The 16801-nt window shown below is 41.9% G+C and overlaps 2 protein-coding genes and 1 long non-coding RNA gene across 4 annotated transcripts in view; 2 read left to right on the top strand and 1 right to left on the bottom strand.

The window, feature by feature from the left end:
* Nucleotides 1-6463, top strand: part of LOC135015922 (uncharacterized) — a 47324-nt gene extending 40861 nt beyond the window's left edge. Inside the window, exon 4 of the long non-coding RNA XR_010214095.1 lies at nt 6410-6463. This is a non-coding gene — a long non-coding RNA (uncharacterized LOC135015922). The remainder of the gene's footprint in view (nt 1-6409) is intronic.
* An 81-nt stretch (nt 6464-6544) lies between these two features.
* On the top strand, nt 6545-12269 carry LOC135015880 (uncharacterized). The gene is made up of 8 exons (XM_063952827.1): nt 6545-7117; nt 7205-7354; nt 7441-7506; nt 8570-8653; nt 8734-8895; nt 9724-9783; nt 9898-10413; nt 12003-12269. The coding sequence occupies exons 1-8, from the start codon at nt 6799-6801 to the stop codon at nt 12011-12013; spliced, it is 1368 nt and encodes a 455-aa protein (XP_063808897.1). The 5' UTR covers nt 6545-6798; the 3' UTR covers nt 12014-12269.
* A 5-nt stretch (nt 12270-12274) lies between these two features.
* Nucleotides 12275-15701, bottom strand: LOC135015896 (putative nuclease HARBI1). Of its 2 annotated transcripts, none has more exons than XM_063952828.1 (8): nt 14775-15701; nt 14307-14675; nt 14067-14215; nt 13913-13981; nt 13713-13823; nt 13451-13538; nt 13242-13368; nt 12275-12484 (listed from the first exon to the last, which is right to left on the bottom strand). In XM_063952828.1, coding segments are annotated over exons 1-3 (1128 nt in total). In that variant the 5' UTR covers nt 15532-15701; the 3' UTR covers nt 12275-12484; nt 13242-13368; nt 13451-13538; nt 13713-13823; nt 13913-13981; nt 14067-14213. The 2 variants fall into 2 exon arrangements, with proteins under 2 accessions (XP_063808898.1, XP_063808899.1); XM_063952829.1 differs by having other exon boundaries at nt 13451-13535.
* Nucleotides 15702-16801: the final 1100 nt, after the last annotated feature.

Here is a 16801-nt window from a genome sequence, read left to right as displayed (position 1 = left end):
AGAGAAAGAGAAGGAGAGAGAGAGAGAGAGAGAGAGATTGGCTCAGAGTAACAAGAAAATTAATATGATTGCGGAGAAACACTTACACATGTGAGGAACAATCGCTGCGCAGTCAGTCAATGCTGAGAATCTTTGTTTAGAAAGTACTTGAGCTTACCCATGCTGCCTGTCCCTATATACACAACACCCAGCAACACAATTGTCCCTACAATGCCGCATGGGGCAGAAGCTAGACTCCATTTTGGGAAAACTCCACTTGATTCCAAAGACTACACCACATGGCTGAAAGGGGGAGGGGAAAATACCCGTCAGCAGCCATTTTAGATTTGCAGGTCCAAACACATGGCACTCTCTACTACACCACAATCACATAGCAGAAAACACAAGACTCCATTTTATTCCAAAATGTCCAAGCCTCAAAACAATGCATATGTTCTGATTTTACAATTCCAAACAATCTAAATCACCTTTCACAATTTCAATCCAACTTCCTAGAACCATCTTATTAAATCTCCATAGGCAAACAAATACCACAAATGCTATGCTACAGGTTGTCTAATGTTCCACTTCATCACAGACTTCACAGAGTATTCAGCACAAACAAGTTACAATCACACAGCTGCGCAAGCCTCACCATCCCCAAGCCATTTGTTTCTCCAAACCAACCACTCTATGCTTACCCATCATTCCACAACTACCCCACCACAAAACACACATTTAAAACTACTCTATGCCAATCAGCCATGAGATATTGAGATTATGGTACTTAGCTTTTGATGCCTGGCGATGATCCAGCCATGCTTCTGAGACCTCTGTTCTGAGTGCAGCCACATCACATCTGCTCTCTGAGGCAACCTGCAAAAAACTGACCCCCAACCCCCCCAGACAGGAACTATCCTCCTGTGTGTCTGTTCCTAGGGGAGGGGTCTCTCTCTCTCCTTTGTATATGTTAATCAGGTTCAGCCCTGAAAATCTTAGTAAAAGGTTGGCTTGATCATCCATTGTTCTCAACAAAGTGATCTCAGCTTTTATACATATAATCATATCTATCCGCTGCAATGTCCCACAACTTCACAACCAGCATCAAACTAACCCACACATCATTCTGCTTGCTTCAATACCAAACATGATGGGCGCATCTGGTTCTGTTCAGATAATACATATTCATGACATCAATTCATCAGCCAATTCTAAATCTCCATGATGTCTGGTGCTTGACATTATTATAACCATGTACTGTATGAAACAAGCGCCGAATCCATCTCCGTGCCATGTCCGAGCAAATGCGTGTGTTTCCATATATTGCTGTGCTCGCTGCGCATATTTGCAAGTATATCGACTTAAATGTGTGTGTGGTTTGTATGTTCTCTCTATGTAATATTTTTGACTTTGACAGTGTCAATCCACCACCAGGGAGGCCGATCATTTCGGCGAGGGGGTCGCTATTTCAGCCTACATCAGTTCTACTAGACTCCATACTACAGCCATATGTACAACAACACCCACATAACCTTATGGACACAACTGCTCTACTTAATCAATTGAATGAATTAGACAATATACCACAAGATACCTGGTTGGTAACGGCTGATGTAACCAGCCTATATACGATAATCCCACACCCTGAGGGCCTTAACGCTGTAAAGAAAGTACTGTCTGATAAATTGGAATTTGACCCTGCTCATGTTGAAATTCTGTTACACCTATTAGAGCTTGTGTTAACGAAGAATTTCTTTTTGTTTGATAACGCATTTTTTCTCCAATTACGTGGGTGTGCCATGGGATCGGCCGTGGCACCCACGTATGCGAACATATACATGTTCGATGTTGAGCAGGACATCTTTTTCTCTGACGCCACAGTTTTAGCCAATATCATCCTATACAAGAGATTCATAGATGATCTTTTGACCATCTGGAAGGGCCCTCAAGACGCACTACAGAACATCTTGGACAAACACAATGCGTCCAAGAGCCCTGTTAAACTGACGTATAAAATGGATCTGAATACCGTCGACTTCCTGGACGTCAAAATCTCTATCACTAACTCCAGCATCAGTACTACAGTGTTCTCAAAACCAACAGACAGGAACACATTTCTCCACAACTCCAGTTGTCATCCTAAGGGGCTAAAATTAGGCCTCCCATACTCGCAGATGATCAGAATTCATCGGATTAACACAGATAAAAATATGGCATCAGCTCAAATGGATGACCTCATTAGTCGATTCATATTGCGAGGCTATGACTCTAAACAACTGAATATCACTAAGTCTAAAGTATTATCAATGGACAGAGGTGTATTACTACGGAAGAAAGCAAAGAATACTGCAGGATTAAAACTACCATGGAAAAGTACCTTTAACATTGCCTCTGACGAGACGAACAAAATCACGAAAAAGTACTGGCATCTTATCCAAACTGATAACAAGTTGAATTTACAGAATACCAAGATCATGCCGTGTTACCAACGATCCAAAAATCTTAGAGATATGCTAGTTAAAACGGACATTTCTCTCAAAACAAAACCTGTCAGTACAACCTTTCTGACAACCCGTAAACTCGGCTGCTTCCGTTGTACTTGCACAACACGCCAACATCTCATTCCAGGAGACACCTTTTGCCATCCACATTTGGGCCACAAAATACATATTCAACACCATCTTACATGTGAATCCACTTTTGTGATCTACCAAATCATCTGCCCATGCGGCCTTAGTTACGTCGGCAAAACCAAGAGAAAATTTAAGGAAAGGATGACAGCCCACAGATCGGCCATTAGAATGGCTCTATCCAAAGGGACCAGTGAACAGCCGGTGGCACGCCACTTCGCAACCTTTAAGCATTCCTTGGCCAGCCTGCGTTACCGCATGATCGACCACATCCCTTCTAGGATCAGAGGCGGAGATAGACACAAGGCTCTCCTGAGATGTGAATCCAGATGGATCCAGAAATTGGATGTGATTACACCACAAGGACTAAACGAAGCATTACCAGTAGCATGTTTCTTCTAACCTCCTATGGGGACCTTGGGAATGTCCTGCACATGATCGGTGCATTACTGGTTACTATTGTTTATTAACATTAACAGCCGGTGTCCACTGGTTAGGTCCCATCCAGTTACTTGTCTATCTATCTTTGAGTTAGCTGTCTGTCACATTAAGTTCCAGCCGATTGCTTTAATTGATTTAGTATGCGTTCTAATCATATTCCTAGCCCCTATTCTTGATTGTATAGTCCTCCATAGATCCTAAGCAGCGGCCCCAGTATTCTTTTTTTCTAGTCAGGAGGCTACTACTATGTGGCACCTTATATCTATGTGTGGCCTTCAATATACCAAGCATGATTGCACTTATCCATGGTTTAGGATCCTCTCCATATGCCTTTATGCTTTGCATGTTTACACACAGGAGAGCTACACCGGGTTACCATGGTGACGGGTCTCTCACTGACGCGCATCGCGCTATATGCGATGACGTCATCACACTGCGGCGCAGCAGCCGAACGGGCGCCACACACAGCACTTTGGTGAAGGGTATAAGGTAAGCACAATTTTGTATTGTATATTTTCCTGATGACAATTTTCTTAGTAAAATTGAAACGTTGAAGAAGTTTGGACAGTGGTGATTTCTTCCTTGTCAGCCTGAGTGCCGCACACCGCCTATATATATATATATATATATATATATATATATATATATATATATATATATATATATATATGGATATATGGGTCGCACTCACGTTTAGATCAAAGTCCAACAACTGGGGTGTCATCCACAGAGGCTCTCACGAGCATCCAATTGTAGAAACCAAATAAATGGAGCACTCACCAGTCTTAGTCCTTAAATATGCACCAAATTTATTTTACTGACAGCATAATTCAGCTGCACCTTGCAGCACAATAGGTATCTCAAACGTTTTCGGTCCCACACAGACCATCATCAGGAGAATATCAACAGATGTCAAAAAAGCTCTCATATCCAAATCCCAAATCATCAGCTGCATATCTGACCATGCCTCACCGGCTCCTTAAATACCCTCAAATTCAAAAAAATGTGCCAAAACGCGTCATGATGACGTCACTATATGAGCAGGGCCACCAGAACCATCATCCCAAACTTAATAGTCACTCAATCATTACAGATAAATGTATTAAACCACTTAATTATAAACCACCTACTACTTAATGCATCTCACAATGCCGTGTGTCGCGTAGCTAATCCGCATACCATACTTGTAAATGTATAGTCACCTCACATCACGGAGCTACATTTATCTCTGGAGGCATAACAGATCCTTCCTGTGTCTGGTGAACCGCAACACGTGACATTGGAACACGTGATCCCGGAAGTGACGTGCTGCGATTGGCTGCTAGGCAACCACCGGCTGGGTCCGAGAAAACAGACCCGATCTCAATGCTATTCAGTGTCACATGACCACTGAGAACACATCCCCTACTGGTCGCATAGCAACCCTTCAGCACTATCAAGGATACAATTTCAGACCGGTATATTTTGCCTTTATAATACCGGAAGGGAAACCCCTTTTAATCCATCAGGCAATTCTCTCTGGACAACATTACTTGACAGCAGGACATCAGGTGTCTGCACTTAGATGCAGACTGATTGACTGGGTACCAGATCCTATAAGAGGGGGTGACCGAGCGATGATCCTGAAGAAATTGGAGGCCAGATGGATCTTTGGGCTGGGGACATTGGCCCCGCTTGGACTCGGGTCGATTCTATTCTCGGCGCTATGTTAGTTTAAATTCCCGACAGTTTGGATTCGCGCACATCGCGGCATTTGTTTTGTCGGGAGTGGCCTGTTTAGTCACTTATTCAAATCGCCGCGTCATCGCCGCCTTAAATGGTCTTGTCGGGGAGTGGCTAAGGCGGAGAGTAGTTTTCCCGCCTTGTTTTCCCGCGCCAAAGCCGGGCATATATAGCGCGAGTTCGGGTGAGGCAGTCTGCAGTGTGCCTCCTCACAGTAAAGTGGAAAAGAACAGTGGAAGTGAGAGACCGCAGGGGAGACATCTGATTGTGTAAGTAATATCTTACTTTTACAGGTTATGTCAAAACGTGGCTGATTTACACAGGTTGCTGCAGGATTAACAAGAAGCCAGGCTGACCTACACTGATATTTCTGGGTTCAGTTGTTTAGTATACTCCAGATATTTTGGGTTCAGTTGTTTAGTATAATCCAGATATTTCTGGGTTCAGTTGTTTAGTATACTCCTGATATTTTTGGGTTCAGTTGTTTAGTATACTCCTGATATTTCTGGGTTCAGTTGTTTAGTATACTCCTGCTGTATTTGCAGTAATTTTTTTGTACAGAAGGGTCTGATAAACTGTTTAGTTGTTTAGTATACTCCTGTATTTGCAGAGATGTTTTTGTGTACAGAACATGGGAGGACAGTATATTGGGGGTAAATTCAAGTTGATCGCAACAGGAATTTTGTTTGCAGTTGGGCAAAACCATGTGCACTGCAGGGGAGGCAGATATAACATGTGTAGAAAGAGTTAGATTTGGGTGGGTTATTCTGTTTCTGTGCAGGGTAAATACTGGCTGCCTTATTTTTACACTGCAATAGATTGCAGATTGAACATACCACACCCAAATCTAACTCTCTCTGCACATGTTATATCTGCCTCACCTGCAGTGCACATGGCCAACTGCTGACAAAAATCCTGCTGCAATCAACTTGGAATGACCCCCGATAAACGTGTTTTTGCTTGTTGGTGTGATGGAAGTGCATTTGTCAACTGTGCATGGAGCTAGTTTTGTTTGGGGTGTATTTGGCATGTGGTGTAGAATGTGCATGTATATGTTTGGGGTGTGGTCCTATGTTCTGCAAACAGTTTTGTGGTTATTGCTCAGCCTTAATCCTGATTTAGCAATGCTTTTTACTTTTTAAACTGTATCTGCAAAATATCTTGTTCCAGCAATAGTTCTTTGATTGTTTTATTTTGGCTTGTTGAAAAGGTATGCATTTGATTGAAGTGTGTGCAGTTTTAAAATGTGCATGGAGATTTTGGTTTGTGATCCACAGCTTGTACAATGCTGCTTATCTTGGCATATCTTGGCACATGTACATTTTTTTTAATAGTTTACCTTACCGTTGTGCATGTACATCCTCCGCTGCTACATGTGATGTCCTATCTGATGCAGTTGATTTAGGTGCAGTTTCAAGCTTTATGGTCGCCTGAAGCATTTCTCATGTGCATTGATGGATCATATGTACCTTGTCTGATGAGTTGTTACTTTCTTCCCTGCCACATGTGCTGTCATGTGTCTGGTGCAGTTGGTATACTTTTGTGACAGTGCAGTTTCACCTTTTTGTCTCAATACTGCATCATGTCCCTTGTAAATTTGTTTCGTTTATAATTTTTTTGTTTTTTATTTCCAACAGGTTTTCTGGACTGTTCTTCCAGTGCTACCGTTGTGGGTTTTTGTGTTTTTTTTTTAAGGAATTTTATTTATTTATTTATTTATTTATTAAATTCAGTTTCCTAAATGTAGTTTTGTTTTGATTCTAAACAGGATGTCATCTGCACATAGTGAGCCAGAGGCTCAAACTGATCCGGAGGAAAGTGTCAGTGATGCTGCTTCAAGCAGTGATGAGTGGGTTGCACCACCACCAGGCCATAAAAGAGTCAAGAAAAGTAAAAAAAAACCAAAGATCAGTTTTCTGGTGATGACGATTCTGAGGATAATGTGCCTGCTGTGAGGGCGCCCAGATTCTCAAAAGAAGAAAATGACGTACTTGTCACACACGTTCTAGAAAATTACGATCGCCTAATGGGCATGCTGTCGTCTTCAACCACACATAAGCGAAAGTCTAAAATATGGTCAGTAATTGCCAAAAAAGTGAGCACAGAGGGGGTCCGAATCAGAACCATTGAGAACTGTAAGAAACGCTGGAGAGATTGCAAAAAAATTACAAAAGATAAGATGGCTCGGCTTGCAAGACACACCAAGGGGACTGGTGGTGGATCCTCCCTTGATATTAATTTCAACCAATGGGAAGAAAAGATCCGCAATCACTTCAACCCGGTTTTGGTAGAAGGTGTTGAAGGAGGTGTGGACTCAGCTGAAGCTGTCTTGGCCACTACTTTGGGTATTTATTTATTTTTAACGGATTTTTAAAACATGTCTTTTGAATTATTTTTCCCTTTTTTTTATTTTTATTTTTTTTCCATTTCAGCTTCGAGAGCTTCAGGTGAGCAGCCAGGCCAGAGTAGTATACTCCAAAGGGCACCCACTGCTACTGCAAGTGCTAAGCGCACTAGTGCCACCTCCCAAAATATTTGGAAGAAGAAACAAGTCGAACTCCATGGGAAAAGTCAAGCAAAAGGTGTTTTTTTTTTTGATAGTTTTTTTGGCTGTTTTTTTTTGTGTGAACATCATCATGTTTTTTTAATAAATTGTGTACATTTGCAGATGTTGGAGTGGCTAGTGCAATTCGTCAGCCTGTTGCAGTGAACCCTGTGCGTCTGCTTCCTGCAGGTAAATTTTTCTAGTACTATTTTCTGTTCTGATTGTGGTGGATGTTGGTGTTTTGTCCTCTACCAGGTTTTTATTATCTTTTACTTTTTATGTCACTTCGTAATTTTTGCATTTTAAATGATTAAAGCATCAGTTGCTAACTTGCGGCTCTCAAGTTGCATGCAGCTCTTTCTGTCTAGTAAGTTCCTGCTGCCCTAGTGTGCAGCTCCCAAAGAGGGGCTGTGATACAATCAGGAGTCTTATCTGGTGGCCTGCAAACTTCTATTGGCTCATGGGACATTGCCAGTGAGAAATTATGCTGCAAGAGAATGGAGACTGAGGGGCATTAGAACCGAACGCTGCGCACTCCACCCTTCGCAAGTAGCAGACTGAGCAGAGCATGGGACGTGTATTTGACACTGGGGGAAATGTGTATCTGGAAATGTGGGGGCACATATGTATTTTGAAATTTGGAGGCACCCAGTTTTTAAAAATTTTAAATGTTTATGGAACAGTACAGGGGCTTAATTTGTATGTGGCACTTAAAAGGAGTTATGACAAGAGGTCATACACCTAGAAACGTCTAACTGACAGGTGTGCCAGATACATATATGCCCCCACAGTGCCAGATACATATGTCCCCACAGTGCCAGCTATGCCCCACAGTGCCAGATACACATGACCCCACAGTGCCAGATACACATGTCTCTACAGTGCTCACCAGCTCCCCCGATATGCTCCCCTCCCCGCTCAGCGCGCTGCTGCTTCTTCTCTCTGGCGGCAGCATCTATCTTGAATTATGTGCCAGTCCGTGAGCCAATCCAAGCTCACGGTCCGGCAGCCAATCAGAAGCCTTAGTTGCCAGTCCGCAAGCTCTGATTGGCTCACGGGCCGCTGCCGAATTGAATTGAGACACCGCTGCCATTGAGGCGTGCGTGTGTCTGGAGCTGGGGGCAGCGTTGGCCAGGAGCCGGCCGAGTCGCCATGCGGATCGAGAGCCGTGGGTTGGCCACCGCTGCACTAGTGTTTATTTTGTCATTAATCTGAGAGATTGTAAAATTTGATCATGTCCATTTTGTGTAAGCACCCCCAGCCAGTGAATCTGCACCTACTGGGCCACCTGCCTCCATCCTGACTAAAGCTCAGCGCAAAACTTCTTCAAACCCAGGTAAGTTTTAATGATAAACCAATTCAAAAACACAATTTTTTTTTTTTTTATTAATGTTTGTTTAACTTTACCCTAATTAGATGTTATGGTTCAAATGGAAACATCACTGGACACATCCTCCGTAATGGTGCAGCGACAAGAAATTGTGCATTTGCCATATCAGGGGACAATGCATACAGATAATGTGGCCATTAGCCAACCACCTCCGGCACATATTCCAGATATGGGGCCAATGTCTGAAGGTATTTTATGTGATGTAGAAATTTTTTTATATTTTTATATTAGGATGGCTTTTTATAATTTGACCATTTCATAGGTTTTTTACACTGGATGGAGCCACACACTGGACTAAACTTTATTTGCATAAAGCAGGTCTGGACAAGCTTAGGCTTAACTGATGTTGCGAAACTACATATCCCAGCATGTTATTCCACAGTTTTAGTAAAATCTAATTTTAAAAGCTGTTGTAAGGCATGCTGTTATGTGTAGTTTGACAAGAGCTGCTAATGTGGTGTAGGCTACGCCTGCCCCAGACTGTACTCACTTTTTAATGAAAACAAAAGGGGAATCAGGAACAAAGGGGAGTCATGTGTACTCTTCAAATATGTACAATGCAAATATACCAGATGAGTTTTCAGGCTTGTTACTTTGACCTAACCACCGTTTTTTGAATAATGGTGAGAGAACCATTTTACACAACTACTAGGTAATGCCTTGTCTTTCTAGCCAGAACTTTTGTTTATGGTAGGTTGCGCAATGAACTACCCAAAGGGGTCTATTCAAAATCACAATAATAAATGACATTTGTATTTGCCCTGCCCTGGTTCTTGATGCATGGGTATTTAGTTAATATCTGTATACTGACAGTTTTATCTCAGCCAAGTGTTTGAAATTTTTTTCTAATTACTTTTATGATGTACAGTATATGTTAAATATGTGGCAAATCTTTGGAATTACATTCTATTTTCCTCGATTTTCTAGCCTCTTCATACTTTTCACTTCCTAAACTTTGGAATTTGACCTTAGTTTGTTTGTTTCACCCCTACATTATTTTCCAATGTTTAAATCAGGCAGTGGAATAGTTGATCAGCCACAACAGACATCAACCACCAGCTCCATACATTCTGAAGGTAATATCTCAACTTGATACTAATGTGGGCTATATATATTTGTTTTGCTAGGTATTCTTGCAAAATATTTTTACCTGTACGCGGCATTCCGTAATTTGATGATTCCTTCAATAGATCATGTACAAGCAGAGATGCCCACCACTCCGTTTGATAATATTGCTGAAGTGGCCCGCGAAATGGACTCTAACCATGAAAGTCACCGTCGCAAAATGGAGGGAAGTATGATATTTCTCGCCCAATGTGTGGATCGTCTTGCCGACAATGTGGAGGAAAGTTCAAAAGAGCGACGTGCAAAAGAAAACCTCACTGAAATCCAGCACACCCAAATTATAGATGGTCTGAACAACATAAACGGGACTCTCTGCCAAATTAACACCTTGCTCACTCAGTCCTCATCCACCTCTATCTCGATGGCAACAAGTCTGGCGGTCATTGCAGATGAGCTACGGCGATCACATGTAACTATAAGTGACTTTCCAAGCCCTTTCCTGTCCAACACACCCCAGGAGACATATGTTCCACGGCCCACTCCCTCATCTATCAGAGTGTCTCATGCTCAACAAGAAGGCACTGCATCCTCTTTGCGGAGAAGGCTAATGGACGAGCAGGAAGGCCACCAGCACACTCAAGGTAATTTCTGGGGGCTAATAACTAGGCACTGATTGAATAGACACATGGCAATGGACTACCTTATTTTGGAACAGTAATCCTAAACTTGTTTTTTTTTTTTTGGGGATAAAACATGCCACTGTTCATTTTGTTAAATGGCCTAGTACCGCTTTCACATTTCCAAAGACTGAAACCAACCTGGGAATAACAAATGGGTCTTTCCTGTGTGGGATTCGGCATTGGTGATTTGTGTGCTGTTTTGGTTGCTTTCCCAAACGCCATGCTGGGTTGGTTGCCATAGCGGATGACGTCCTGAGCTGGCAGCAGAGGCGTCACTGGGAGATGAGTTCATCTCCTGCGCTTCCTCTCCCTATGCTGAGAATGGGTGCCGGGTTCCATCGACCCATTCACACTGCCACTGCCCCGAGATTCAACCCTGGAATAATAGTCACCAGTGCAGGCAACCCGGTAATTATGACTAGTCTTTAACACCGCACACTGACCCATCACAACCCGGAAATATGTCTGGTTGATATTGGGTTATTACTGCAATGTGAAAGGGGTAAATGTCCGGTAATTTTTGGTAAATGGATTGCGGAAATTGCCATGGTAAATCCAGAATCAGGTTATACACCTTCGTGTAAGGGGCTTTTATTATTAATTACCAAAATCTCAGACCCTGGTCCATTTTCTTAATTACACTTTTAGATTTTTTAACAATCAAATAACAGGTGTAGTAAAACTGTGGACATTACAGACCTTTCCATAAATGAAGTCCAAAAGAGGCTTAGCCTGCATTAGCAAAGCCACTGTAATCTGAATGGATACACTATAATTCCTTGCCCTTCCAATGCATGCATTCCTAAGGGTGTGGAAAGAATACCTAGGGGTAAATTCTAAGTTTGATCCATTCCGACATATATTTGTCAGAATGGATCAGACAACCCCTATTCAATTCCATTTAAAACTTGACTTTTTTAAGTCGAATTTAGATGGGACCAAGAGGGGGAGCGGGTGGGGCAAGCCGCAGGGGGAACAGCTGGCGGCAGGCAGAAGAGATCAGCTCTATAGAGTAGCGCTGCAGAAGGATGGCACTCCTGGCCAAACTCACGGCAGCTTCCACCCGGCTCCAACAGCGTGCTGGAGCTGGGTGGAAGCTGCCGTGAGGTGGGGCGGCTGAGTGACATCCTACTGCAGCGCTTTCTCCCTTTATGCCCACCGGCTGTCCCACTGTCTCCCTGCAGCTAACCCTCCTTCAAGTCCTCTGGGTCCATCTCATTCCAACATCACTTTGAAGTCTGATTGAGATGGTCGAAAAGGGGACCAAGACCTGTCTGATTTGGCTCCGTTTTCAACATCAACACATGTGGATTGCCAGCTATTCCGCCGATCCACGTGCTTTTCGAGAAAATCAAGGGACTATTTGTAAAATGCTATTGCCTTACTTAATACAGTATACAACATTCATTTGGTCTAGATGATGTAGGCTGAAAAGTGTTAATAATTTTAGGTCTGAATTTTGGCCAAAATCATTTAACAAGAATAAATTCTCTAGTGCACACCAAAATGAATGTGAAAAGTTTTGACGCTCATTCTCTATTTCTTCACAGAACATATGTGAGGACCTCAAACTGCAAGCAAAAGAGAATGGGTCAAGTTTCCAAGTTACCACTGTTATTTATGTGTTTTTTTGTAAGAATTACGACAGATAACAAAGGTTTGCACCCATTTTTATTTGGCTCACAGATTTGCATACGTTTACAACTGGAAACCAATTAAGTTGCAGAGTGTTATATTTAAAGGTGCACTATCAATATCCGCAAGAATGTGTTTGTAAAACTTTATTAAGTTAATTAATTTTTAAAAACCAAAAATGCAAGCAGTTTGCTTTAAAAAAAACAATAAAAAAATAAAAAAAAAAAACATATCTTGTTTAATAGAACTTATGTTAAATGGGTGACTCTCATATTAAACATTTTTGTTCTACACAAATGTGTCATGTAACTGGTTTTCCACAGCACGGTAATCTTCTGATAAATTGTGATTGACTTGGATGTGCTTCGGAAAAATGCTACCAGTTAATCCACCGAGCCTGCAGAATTTAAAACAAAAAGGATAATGGTTTAAATATATATTTTTTATATATATATATATATATATATATATATATATATATATATATATATACACTTACACACACACTTGTTGGATGGACCGGCACTCCTCCCTTCCTGCAACATCTGTACCCTGGTGCCCTCTGGAATACTTGTTATAGGCTCCTCTATCAAACAGCAGCAGCATTTGAAGGGATTTGCAATCAAGCAAGTTTTGCTTGATTACAAATCCCTTTGAGTGCCGCTGCTGTTTGATAGAGAATATATATATATATATATATATATACACACACACACACACACACACACACACACACACACACACAATAAATAAATAAATATATCTATATATCAAGAGGGTTAGAAGTAGCGGCCTACAATTAAACACTTGTATCTCTTCCACCCCATCTTACAATAGTATGACCAATCTGAGGGCAGTACTAGCTTCAGAAAAAGGGTCAAAGTTATGGGAAAACCCTTGAATCAAAAGTACAGTTTGTAAGGGAAACCAAACCCTGTTTGAATACACACCAGTTCTGCCTTCAGTATTAAGGAAATAAAAAGGTGAAGTATTTGGTAAAACATAAACACACCAATGTGGTTGACGGACAGCAGAACACTGATTGGGAAGGTTATGGGGTGTCGGCCAGATGGGCAAATTAACACAAAAATTGTGGATTCCCTCCAGAGCCATTCACCAGCTAGAGCGCAGGTGTACAGAGGATAGTATCTCACCTGTGTGACGGATTCCGCTGACCCATAGCCCCTCTGCTTGCCAGACATCATCCATCCAAGGGTACCATTGGGGCGGTCTTGACAGGCGAAGCTACTCTCTGCTGGAACATCTGTTGGAGATGGTGTCCTGGAAAAAAAAAGAGTCTCCAACAAGGTAAAAACACACACACACTTCCACACATGTTTTAGGAGCCAAAACCACACATTACCTTAATCTCCTTCCTGATATACACAGAGCAGGAAACAAATGAAACAGCTGCCACAGCTTCAGGAAGGCCTAAGGCACATCACTGGCTGCTGAAAAATAAGACGCAAAGGGGTTAGGCTATGGAAATAGTCTTCACTTTCCGGTCAGGAATATCCAGTGGCTGCAAGGCAGCCGTGGAAAGCCCTTCTAAGGGAAAAAGCTGGCAAAAAACTGGGTTCCCTCCTTCCAGCTAGAGCGCAGGTGCACAGAGGATAGTATCTCACCTGTGTGACGGATTCCGCTGACCCATAGCCCCTCTGCTTGGCCTTCAAAATCAACATAGGGAATCGCCAAGCAGTGAGGTGACTCAGCTGCACTACCTGTGGGATGGCTCGCTGTAAAGAAAGTTTAAAAAATAGAATTGTACAATCCAACCCTATGCAAAGACTTGGACAAAAGTATACACTACAATAGAAATACATACCAAATACCGCAGCCTAAAGATTATCCAAAACAGATAGAGCCGCTATATTAAAGGCCAAACTGAACAAGGCTGTAAACAGAAAATAGCTAATTTCAACACAAGAAACGTGTGGTAAAACATGTCAATTTACCTAAAAAAACACACCAAAACTTACCCTTGAAAGTAACTGATGAAATGATGACAACTGGAAAAATGCCAGAACAAATTGCCAACAGGCCGGAAATTCGGGAACAAATAACTGGCGGAAATTCGGGAACAAATAACTGGCGGAAGAACACAACTTGATGCCAAACAATTGAACTCCTAGAAAATGCAAGAGAATCCATGTTGAAATTGAAAAAAATTTACAAATTTAACACCACAAAAAAAAAAACAAAGCAGAGATTACACTTACAAGAACTAAAGAATCCCGCAATTACATCCTGCCTGGTATCACTCCCCATATCAATCACATTAGGTACTACTGAACTGAGGTTCAGATCCAAAGGAACCAATGGATCAATCACCATCTCCAGTTGGTTTGCAATACAGATGTTGTGCAGAATGCTGCATGCAACTACTATACTGCAAACTTTGGATGGAGAATAGAGAAGAAGACCCTTGCCGCGGTCTATGCTCCTAAATCGGCTTTTAAGAACGCCAAAAGTTTGTTCTATAACAACTCTGGTCTTTTTGTGGGCCTTTTGATACCGCCTTTCAGCAGTACCATGTGGATCTGACAGAGGAGTGAGCAGCCACGACCGATTCCCGTATCCAGCATCACCTTTAATAAAAAAATAAAAAAAAAAGGGAAAAGATTTTTTTTTTAAATAGTACAAAGTACATGTATACAAACCACATATAATAAATTGCCTACACTTACCTAACAGCCAGCCGTTTGGAAAAGCACCTTCCTCAAACAGACGGCAGATTGCAGACTGCTGCAAGATAAAGGAATCGTGAGTGGACCCAGGAAAGCGTGCATTCACATTCATTATCCTTAGGTTTGCATCACAAACCATCTGGACATTAAGCGAATGAAAGAACTTACGGTTTCGGTAATATTCTTCCATTTGCTTTGGCGCAGTCATTGCAATGTGGGTGCAGTCTATTGCACCAAGCACATTGGGCATTTGCGCAAGCTCATAAAAATCCCCCTTCACAGCACGCCACTCAGCATCACACTGGGGAAATTTAATAAATTTCCCAGTGTGTTTTAATATAGCTTTGAGAAATTGGTTCAGGCAACGGGAAAACGTTGCCTGAGACATACCAGCCACTTCGGCTAAAGTGGGCTGATATGTGCCAGATGCCAAAAAATGCAATGCACCGAGAAGTTTGCACATCCCAGGCACTGCTTTGTTTGTTGGCATTTTGGTGTCCAAATCCTCATGTAAGAGCTCATATAGCTCATAAATTGCTGAGGGGGAAAGGCGGTAAAGCTTTACCACACTATCCTCTCGTATACCATCTAGCAAACGTCTTTCGCGATACAAACGAGGCCTAGGTATACGGGCCAGCTGCAGATTAGTGTGTGGTGTCATGGTATCAGCACTGTGCTCCTCCAGCCATTGCATTCTGGATTCACTGGCACAGGCTGCAAGCATGAACACCCACACAGAATCTGGGAAATAGTCCATTGGGATGTGTGAACAAAACTCAAAACACAACTAAAAACTATACAAAACCACAGTCCAAGATCTGCGATTGAAAAGTTCCTCTTCAAAATTCTCAGCACTACAGGTACAGCAATCCTCCCTCTTCAGCTGAAAAGCTTCTTCTGCAGCTGGAGATGTAAATTGACACTACTAAAAAGGGGAAGTAGAAGGGGAGGTAGAAACCAATTTAAAACCAATGCAGGGGGAAAAAAATTGGTTTCACAGTTTGCCACTGTTTAAGTCATTAGACAATTAAAAGCATTTGCAAAAAAAACAAAATTGAAAAAAACTCTCATCCCTCGGGGGATGAGAGAAAAAAAGGGAGAGTTTAGGGCTAAAACTGTCGGGAATTAGAACTCTCTCCACACCCGCGAGTTCATTGAATTGGTAGGACCCTTATAACCTATAGGGAGAACAAATTGTCGGGAATTCTATATACATCGCCGACTAAAAGCATACATCGCCGACTAAAGAGTCACATCGCCGGGAATTGAATTGGTGGGAATTCCAATTGTCGACAAAACTTAAGAAAACTCCCGGAATTGGCAACTAGTCATCGAATAGAATTGACCCCAATGAAAATAACCCACTAGGGGTCTTTTTGAGATAGTGTATATAGGACCAATGCACAGTATAACATTTAAAAAAAATTGAAAAAAAATTCAGAAAATTCAAAAAAAAGGACATGCAACTTGAAGTTCTGTTCGGTACCTGTACATTTATTATTCAGATTACCCGTGGGGATGATAAGTGGAATACATAGCTCTGGTTGTGCTTTTGTAAGTATAACCCTTTGCAATGATTAAAAGGGGTTTCCCTTCCGGTATTATAAAGGCAAAATATACAGGTCTACTCTGAAATTGTAATTGTAATTAATACATTTATCTGTAATGATTGAGTGACTATTAAGTTTGGGATGATGGTTCTGGTGGCCCTGCCCATATAGTGACGTCATCATGACGCGTTTTGGCGCATTTTTTTGAATTTGAGGGTATTAAAGGAGCCGGTGAGGCATGGTCAGATATGCAGCTGATGATTTGGGAATTGGATGAGACAGCTTTTTTGACATCTGTTGATATCCTCCTGATGATGGTCTGTGTGGGACCGAAAACGTTTGAGATACCTATTGTGCTGCAAGGTGCAGCTGAATTATGCTGTCAGTAAAATAAATTTGGTGCATATTTAAGGACTAAGACTGGTGAGTGCTCCATTTATTTGGTTTCTCTCTCTCTCTCTCTCTCTCTCTCTATAT

Source organism: Pseudophryne corroboree, chromosome 2 (assembly GCF_028390025.1).
Source record: "Pseudophryne corroboree isolate aPseCor3 chromosome 2, aPseCor3.hap2, whole genome shotgun sequence".
In the NCBI taxonomy this organism is placed as follows: Eukaryota; Metazoa; Chordata; class Amphibia; order Anura; family Myobatrachidae; genus Pseudophryne; species Pseudophryne corroboree.
This window is presented reverse-complemented; position numbering and strand designations above follow the sequence as displayed.

Bases quoted from the DNA above. Each gene is read 5' to 3' on its own strand.
- LOC135015880 (XM_063952827.1), top strand. From the start codon at position 6,799: ATGGGCATGCTGTCGTCTTCAACCACACATAAGCGAAAGTCTAAAATA. The intron at 7,355-7,440 runs GTGTTTTTTTTT...GTACATTTGCAG, and splicing joins TGGGAAAAGTCAAGCAAAAG to ATGTTGGAGTGGCTAGTGCA. The intron at 9,784-9,897 runs GTAATATCTCAA...TTCCTTCAATAG, and splicing joins CAGCTCCATACATTCTGAAG to ATCATGTACAAGCAGAGATG.
- LOC135015896 (XM_063952828.1), bottom strand. From the start codon at position 15,531: ATGGACTATTTCCCAGATTCTGTGTGGGTGTTCATGCTTGCAGCCTGT. The intron at 14,676-14,774 runs GTAAGTGTAGGC...TTTTTATTAAAG, and splicing joins TCCAAACGGCTGGCTGTTAG to GTGATGCTGGATACGGGAAT.